The sequence below is a fragment of the Delphinapterus leucas genome, chromosome 15, assembly GCF_059928025.1.
Source record: "Delphinapterus leucas isolate spDelLeu-1000000601 "Yukka" chromosome 15, BTC_Dleu_Yukka2, whole genome shotgun sequence".
Classification (NCBI taxonomy): domain Eukaryota; kingdom Metazoa; phylum Chordata; class Mammalia; order Artiodactyla; family Monodontidae; genus Delphinapterus; species Delphinapterus leucas.
Window position 1 is genome coordinate 8431903 of NC_143143.1, and position 7940 is coordinate 8439842.

The 7940-nt window shown below is 62.3% G+C and overlaps 1 protein-coding gene across 2 annotated transcripts; it reads right to left on the bottom strand.

Moving 5' to 3' along the window:
* Positions 1 to 3737: 3737 nt before the first annotated feature.
* Positions 3738 to 7730, bottom strand: UPK3B (uroplakin 3B). 2 transcript variants are annotated; one of them, XM_022588023.3, is made up of 6 exons: positions 7416 to 7548; positions 7116 to 7265; positions 6641 to 6878; positions 5331 to 5410; positions 4463 to 4592; positions 3738 to 3996 (listed from the first exon to the last, which is right to left on the bottom strand). In XM_022588023.3, the coding sequence occupies exons 1-6, from the start codon at positions 7495 to 7497 to the stop codon at positions 3837 to 3839; spliced, it is 840 nt and encodes a 279-aa protein (XP_022443731.1). In that variant the 5' UTR covers positions 7498 to 7548; the 3' UTR covers positions 3738 to 3836. The 2 variants fall into 2 exon arrangements, with proteins under 2 accessions (XP_022443731.1, XP_089751880.1); XM_089895754.1 differs by having other exon boundaries at positions 7116 to 7730.
* Between the last annotated feature and the right edge of the window lie 210 nt (positions 7731 to 7940).

The window sequence follows — 7940 nt, forward strand, 5'->3', positions numbered from 1 at the left end:
GAGGAATAAAGTGAACCCAGAGGGTGAGAGGGAGGGAGGGATGCTGCCTGGTTGCCTGGTTTCCACCTGCTGTCATCCTGATTCCTTCGATTTCTGGCCTGATGAGTCATTTGCGAGTCATCGCCCCCACAACCATTGCTGGTTTTTCCTTTTTAACAATGAGCTTGTTTTTAACCACTGAGCCATTATGTTATGGGCCAATGGATTTGGAGGCACTTCCCCAAATACAGCCCTGGAGAAAATTTAAAACATTATTTAATGAAAAATTCTCCACAATGTAGTTCTCACTAAGCACCCCGCTCAAGGCTGTCACGAGCTGACCCTCGCCGGGCTGGCGTCTGGCTCATGGCACGGCTCCCCGGGGGCCAGCGTGACGGTGCCTGTGTTGGCGATGACTGGTCCCGCCAGCCACCCCTTCTCCGTGTGGACTCTGTGGCGCCTGGGCAGCACGCCCACAGCTGGGCAGGCTCACAGGGTGGCCTCCCGCTGACCAGGGTTGGCTTCCATCTTTGTAAAATATTAACAATTTGTGGGCTTCCCTGGTGGCGCAGTGGTTAAGAATCCACCTGCCAACGCAGGGACACTGATTTGAGCCCTGGTCTGGATGATCCCACATGCCGCAGAGCAACAAACAAATAAACAAATAAAATAAATTAATTAAAAAACAAACAATTTGTTAGTGTATTTGTGGATTCACCGACCTAAGATGACGTTCCCAGAACCCCCTTTTCTGGGGATCTGCTCTAAAGCTGGGGTGATAGAACCGCTTTCAGAACATAAAGGGCCCCATTTTGCATTCATACCTGTCCCCACATCAGAAACTCAAGCACAGGGACTTCCTTGGTGGCACAGTGGTTAAGAATTCGCCTGCCAACACCAGGGACACGGGTTCGAGCCCTGGTCCAGGAAGATCCCATATGCCGCGGAGCGACTAAGCCCGCACGCCACAACTACTGAGCCCGAGTGTCACAATTACTGAAGCCCACGCACCTAAAGCCTGTGCTCTGCAGCAAGAGAAGACACCGCAATGAGAAGCCCGTGCACCGCAACGAAGAGTAGCCCCCGCTCGTCGCAACTAGAGAAAGCCCACGCTCAGCAACGAAGACCTGACGCAGCCAAAAATAAATAAATAATAAATTTATTTTAAAAAACAAGTCTCTTCTTTTAAAAGGAGAGCACAACCTCTCCTTTTGGCTTATCCCCCAAGTCTAAGAAGTGCCTGATTCCTCCAGCCACCTCCTGAATATTTCTAGAATCCAACTCTTCCCCTCCAACCTGCTTCATCTGCCCCAGCTGGGTCAGGGCTGATTCCATCGGCCTGGAGGTCACCCTCCCTCTTACTGGCCTCCTGGCCCCCAGTCCCTGCTGCCACGGTCCCGGGCACCATCCGTACCACCGTAGGGCAAGACCATTTACACCTGATCTCCCTGAGTCACACCCTCTCTTCCTCTCTCCTTCTTCCTCTGACTTGACTGACTTGCATTTGCCTCCTGAGACTCATCTCAGCCCTAGGAAGTCCCCTTGACCATCAGGTGGGGTCAGTTGCCTCCCCTGGACTCCCCTGCCCAGTCTTCACTCACCATGTTGCAATGTGTGTTCAGAGCCTGTCTCCACGGTTAAGTCCCAGTGGCCCCGATGGGGCGACAGCAGCTCCTCAGAGGGTTCGAAGATGCTGTTCAGAAGTGAGGGGCAGCCCCAGGCCTGCACAGGATGTCGCAGCTCCTGGGACCTGCACAGATTCTGGCACTAAGAACAAGCCACAAAAGGACCCTGGGACAGAAAGAGCCTGGGGCAGTTCCTGCTCCTGGCTGATCCTCCAGCTTTGGGCAGGTTTGTTCATTTTTTCGCTCAGCAAACACCAGCGGACCCCTCTTCCTCCCCACCATATCCCTCCTGGGCAGGCCCCAAGCTGGGCATCCTGGGCCTCAAGGGCCTCCCTGTTCGGTGTTGGAGCCAGGCCTGGGCAGGACAGTGTGAGACTGGCTCCTCTGGGGGTAGCTGGTGTGGGGGAGGGCACTTTTAACCGTCCTCCAATTCCAAAAATCCAAGAGGGTCCTGGGCTCTACAGTAGCAGAATTTCAAAAGTGGCTGACTGAAGGGGCTGGTTCCCATGGCCAGGTGTCACCCAGGACACCAGGGCCTGAGCTCCTGACTGCATCTCAATCTGTCTGTCTGCACCTAGAACGGGTCTTGTGGCTGGTGGGGATGCAGGCAGGGTGGGAGAGAGACCACAAGGGACCAGGGGTGCATGGGTTTTCAAAGTAGACCCCCCTAAAGTGTTTGCCTGGGAGGGAGCACTGCTAAACCCACCTGCGTTGGTGGGAGGCTTCCTGGCCCTGCCCCCCACTGTGGGTGGGTTTCCCTGGGCCCGTCAGGAGATGGGGCACCCTCAATGTATAGTTAGGGCTGGCGATCAAGGGCATAGGCTCAGGGCAGCCCCGGGTCTGGTGTCGGGGCCAGGCTGGGCCCTGCGTGTAAATTCTCCTCTTCCAGAACCAGCACAGGCACTGCTAGGATGGAGGAGCCAGACTGCCTTTATTTATCTCCAAAAAGCAGGGGCCCCCCCGCTGGCCACCGCTGGGCACCCTCCTCGGGGGGCCTGCCTGCTGGGAGCCGCGGTCAGACTAGAGGGGCCGGGATTGGGTCCAGGGACACGGGGTGCGTTGACAGTGGACAGTGCGCGGCGGGGAGGGTACTGAGCCTCAGTTTTTCCGTCCAGAAAACGGTGGCGGCTGTGCGGATTAGACGACACATCGTAGATCCTCAAGCGAGAGCGTGACTGCTCATCCCTCTGGCTTGGCCGAGGTGGGACCTGGAGCCCTGAGCTCCAGAGACCCCCCCCTGAGTGGCGGTAGCTCTACGACATCGGGTCACGCGGCGGGACTCGCACCAGTTCATAGGAGTGCGCAAGCGCGGGACCCTGCGGCTGCGTTGGACTGGCGCCCCCTTGTGGCCATAGTGGGAACCACCGGCCTGGCGGGCGGGCGGACGGACGCTGCTGAGTTAAGTGTATCCTCCTGGGTGATGGGGGCTCGCGGACCCCAGAGAGTCCATTGGGGTGATCGTCTGAGGAGTGTGAGCCCAAGGGTATGTGACAATGTGAGGGAGTGATGGCCTCCCAATAGTAACAGGTCACATCAGGACACGTGGTCATCTGAGGCTCAGAGCAGTGAGTGAGCTCCCAAGAACAGCACCGGGCTCTGTGCGAGGGCCCACGTCTGACACTGTGCAGGGCATGCAGCAGGAGCTCAGTAAATGTTTGTGGCGTGAGAGTGAGTGGATAAGTGTGTAAGCCATCAGCGTGTGCAAGGGGGTTAGGAGTGGTGGCCGGAAAGTCATAACGTGTGTCTACACTGTCAGACCTTACAGCTGGTGAGTGCCACCCTCAGAAAGGGCCCCCGTCCAGGGAAAATGGAAGAACCTCTAAAGGCTCCACTGCAGCCCCAGCCGCTGGTGGATGGGACAGAGGGGCAGAGGGAGGCCTCATATACCCCAGGATGGGCCCAGCCCAGCCCCCTGCACAGGGCAGACAAGGCCCCCTGCAGGCCTCCTCCTGGGGCCTGGAAGCTTCCTGTCAGGGTGGTCTCTCCATGTCACCTTTCAGCCTCACTCGAGGCAGGCAGAACTGAGGCAGATGGAGGCGGAGGCTGGATGCCCAGCCTGACCACAGCCCTCCCCTGAGTGCAACTTCACTGCCTGGAGCGGGGGAACTGGGAAAGCCCAAGGCAGGGCTGCTAGTGGTGGGATGGATTTCAGGCAGGGTGGGGAGGTGCGATGGGGGAGGGGCACGTAGGTGCAGGTCCCCCACGGCCCCAGCCCCAGCTGTATGGGCCAGGCTAGGGGCTGAGGCTGGGGAGGGGTTCCAGGCCAGGCTCGCAGCCCACGGGCAGCGTGGCAGCCTCGCTGGGTGGGATGTGGTGGGTCATGTAACGCGTCCCCGTGAAGGAGCCGGTTCGCAGCTGCTCTGGGGCCTCCTCCGGCCACCACAGGCTGGAGCTGGATAGGGAGAGGAAGAGGCGCAGCTGTCATCCTGCTGGGTGGAGTAGGCTGCCGAGCTCTCCACTCCCAGAGCCCTCCCCCTGCAGCCTCTGATCTCCCTTTCCTCCCTTGTAGAACCAACTGGAGGTGTGCCTCCTCCAGGTGGCCACCCTGACTACCTGGGTGTCAGTTCGCTGAAATGATAGAGGGCTCATTGGAGAGAAAACAAGGTCAGGGAGGAGAAGGGCCCAGTCAGAACGAGGTGGCCCCTTCTCTGAACCTGTCGTCAGAGGAGCTGCTGGACCACCTCCCTGACCTCCCAGGTGAGAGATATTGGGGGGGCGGGGAATTCCCTGCACATCCCTGGAAGGGACACCGCCCACCTCAGAACCACAGGGCTCATGGAGGGCTTCCAGGTGCTGGGACCAGTGAGAGGGAAGGGGTTCTGGGTGAGAGAGGGGCCCTCGGGGGTGTCAGCACTCACAAGCGCACACTGGAGGCTGCCAGGAAGGCCAGGAGCAGGAGACCGGCCAGAGAAGAGAGGATGGAGGTAATGACAATCATGTCGCCACTTCGCCGGCCTGGCCACGTGTCAATGGAGCCTGGGGACTTCCCTGCACACACAGTGGCTATCAGAGGCTGCCCCTGGACCCCAGGGCGGTCACCTCCCCACCATGCTCCCACCCAAGGCTGACTGCCTTACATCCCCAGCCAGCCTCCTGAGCCCATCCATCTGTCCCTCTCAGCTAGGCATCTGTGTTCTGCCAGCCTGGACCACCAGCCATCGCTCCAGCCTTTGCCTTGGTCTCACCTTCTGGGCTGTTCCCACCAATGTGCCTGCCCACTGCCCCGCCTGTGGCAGGAAGCGTGGCAGCAGAGCTCAGGACTGCCCTGCTCCTGGAGCCTGGCATTCAAGGCCCTCACATGACAAGACCCACCAACACCACCAGCCCGGCCTCTCAGCCCATCTCCCGGGCGCCCACATGTGGGACACTCCAGCCTTTCACGTGCAGTTTCCTTATCCCGGGACCCACGGCCCTGACCGACTCCAGCCTCCTTCTTGCCCAGGCCCTTCTCCTCCACCTGGCAGTGCTGGGCACAGGGTTGGCTCCTTGAAGGAGGGGAAGACTGCTTCTGTCTATGACGGGGCTGGGGCCCGGGGCACCCGAGGGTTGGCAAACATTTTGGGGTGGACAGAGCCGGTGTCTCTGCCGATGGGGTCGACCCGGTGCCCCAGCCTCCAGCACGAGGTTCTGTATGGGGTGGGGGCCGGCTGAGCACGACCATGGTGGAGAGGGCGGCCAGTCCACACGGGGCAGGCTAGAGCCGGAGCACCCCTCCCCCAGCACTACCTTGACGGAGAATGATGGGGTCGGACCACCTCGTCTGGGCCTGCGGTGAGCCCTTGGAGTCCATCAGGAGGAACTTCACCCTGGGGAGAGGAGGAAGGGTGAGGCTCCGAGCCTCGCCTGCCCTGGGCGAGGCTCCCACCTTGGCCAGGCCCCAGGCGGCTGCTGCTGGCCGGCCAGGCTGTGGGCCTTTCCATGTATAGGGGAGGGTGGGGCCCATCAGCACCGCTGAAGCCTGGCCCTGCTCTAAGGACCCCCGGAGACCTCTCTGGCCACAGTGACCTGTGCCAGCAGCCCCAAACCATCTGACCCGTCGCTCTCCAGACACTCTATCTGGTTTAGGTGGCCCCGATTACTAAGTGTCACATGCAGGGTGCCTCAGGGTGGCTCAGTGGGGCGCATGGGGCTGGGGGGCCCTGGTTTCCTAGAGAACTGCTGGCTGTGAGGAGTCTGTGAGGCCTTGGAAGTCCCCCCTATAAGGGCGGGCACCCCAGGCAAAGGCCAGGGAGGGAGGGCTGTGATCAGGGCGCACTCGGAGCCCAGGATCACGGGAGGGGGCAGGCTGAGCTCGGGGGGCACCGGGAGCCGTGCGAAGCCTCGGTAGTATCTTTGTCCGCGGGTGGGGGGCGGAGCTCTGGAAGGTTTCCGAGCCGCAAGGAACGCAAGCAGGCTGGCACTGACGGGACGGCTCCGGGGGCCGCTAGTGATGCGGCTGCAGGTACAACTGGAGGCCGCGCCAGGGAGTGGCCACGGGGAGGGGGAGGGGACCTGGCCGGGCTGGGTGAGAGGGCGAGGGAGGCGTGGGTGGAGCCTACGCCCCGGCCCGCCTTGCCTGCGCCCCCTGCCGGTTCCCCCAGCCGCACTTAGTCTCCCCGAGGACCTCTGGCCTTGTCCCCTCGTCTGACACCTGCTCTCCCACCCCGGCTCCACCCTCAGCCCCAGGCTTAGTTTCCCGCCAGATTTACCTGTGGGAGGGACGGTGGGCCCTGCAGCATTCCCCTCCCGCCTTGTGGGGCCTGCAGACTCCTCCCCAACCCCCACCCCACCCCACCCCACCGGCTCTGCGATGCCCATCTCCTCCTCGTGGGCCTCCTGGAAGGGCCACATTCTGTCTGCCCCCCCAGCTGGTCGGACCCCACAAAGGAAGAAACCCAGGCTTGTGAAGGGGAGGGGCTTGCTCCGCCTGCAGCCGGGAAGGGGACGGGCCAGGACAGAGGCCTGGGGAGAGGCTGGGGTGGGGGGGCAGCCCTGGTCCCCAAAACCCCTCCTCTCCCAGCACAGCCTTCTCCCAAGGTCCAGGTTGGGTGACCCACCTGTAAGGTCCAGGGCCGGGGAGGGGGGCGTTGCAGTAGGGTGGCTGCTGGAGGTCAGCAAGGCAGCCGGCGTCATTGCCCACCCTAAGCAGCGGGGCGCCCCCCCTGCCACCCACTGGGTCCTCACAGGGCAGCTGATCCAGGGTCAGGGGCAGCGTCATGTAGTGGCCATCCGTCGAAAGCCTCGGGGAGGCTGGGATCTCAGCCAGTGTCTGGGGACTCTGGAAGTCCCTGGAGGCTGCAGGAGTGAGGGACAAACAGATTGGGGCCGGAGGGGAGGAGCGGATGGGACCTCGCCACAGCCCCTGGCTGGGTCCAAGGCCTCCAGCCCTGGCCCTCCATGCCTCACATGAGGCTTTGTCACCTCTCAGAGCGCTCTCTGGATAAAGCCCAAACTCCCAATCCACACCCAGTTGTGAGGGGTTCCCAGGGCCCCTGCAGCTCTCCTCAGCCCCAGGCCTGCACCAGGACATACCGTTGCTGAAGGCCACCACCAGCCAGACGGTGCTGGCAGCACTGGCGTGCCCTTCCAGGACACAGCGCGGCTGCTCCAGGGAAAACGTGGTGGCCGTGACCTTCCCTTCCAGGTCCCAGGCTGTTATCCGCGGCGTGTAGGGGATGAGCTCTGCGGCCATGGAGATAGGGGTGAGGGCCCAGGGCCCACTGCCCCTGGGGTTGCCTCTCCCAATCGGAGGGGGCGGGCTCCCAGGGTCCCGGCAGGTGCCCCAGCCCCTTGGATCTGGCCAGGGGCACCCATCCCGGGACCCCCACTCACCCAGGCTCATGCAGGGCTGGGGCCACACCAGCACCACGAGGAGCAGCAGACAAGGGCACAGCTGCCCCCAGGGGAGCCCCATGATGGCCTGCAGAGCACCCACGCATCCACAGCCTGGGGCTCGGCCTCACCCCCTCCCCCAACACCGCGGGCCTGGAGGAGCTGGTTAGTCAGGCTGCCCCCTGGCCGAGGGCTTGAAAGACCTGAAAATGTAAGTTCACCCTCACTCCTCCTCCCAGCCCAGCCCACCACGGGGAGGGAGCTGGGCAGGGCTCCGGTGTGGGGCAGGCCAGGGCCAGTTAGGAGGGCAGGAGCAGGGCCGCTGGAGCTGAGCGAGAGAGGTCATTGGACCCCCAAGATGCAGGCCAGGTCACCCCAGAGGCCCATGTCTGAATTTGGGTCCCACCCAGCCTCCCAGCCCTGGGGAGGAGGGCTGATCTCTGGAAACAAGGGCTCAGGGCCACATGCCAGAGATTCCTGCACCCCAGGTGCCAGGAGCCTCCCTCTGGCCTTCTATCCCCACCC

What these genes read in the sequence shown, in the direction of transcription:
- UPK3B (XM_089895754.1), bottom strand. Translation starts at nt 7,497, where the DNA reads ATGGGGCTCCCCTGGGGGCAGCTGTGCCCTTGTCTGCTGCTCCTCGTG. An exon ending in CCCGGCCCTGGACCTTACAG is followed by an intron (nt 5,411 to 6,640) that starts GTGGGTCACCCA and finishes TCCTCTCCCCAG; the next exon opens with GGTGAAGTTCCTCCTGATGG. An exon ending in CCCCATCATTCTCCGTCAAG is followed by an intron (nt 4,593 to 5,330) that starts GTAGTGCTGGGG and finishes CTGTGTGTGCAG; the next exon opens with GGAAGTCCCCAGGCTCCATT.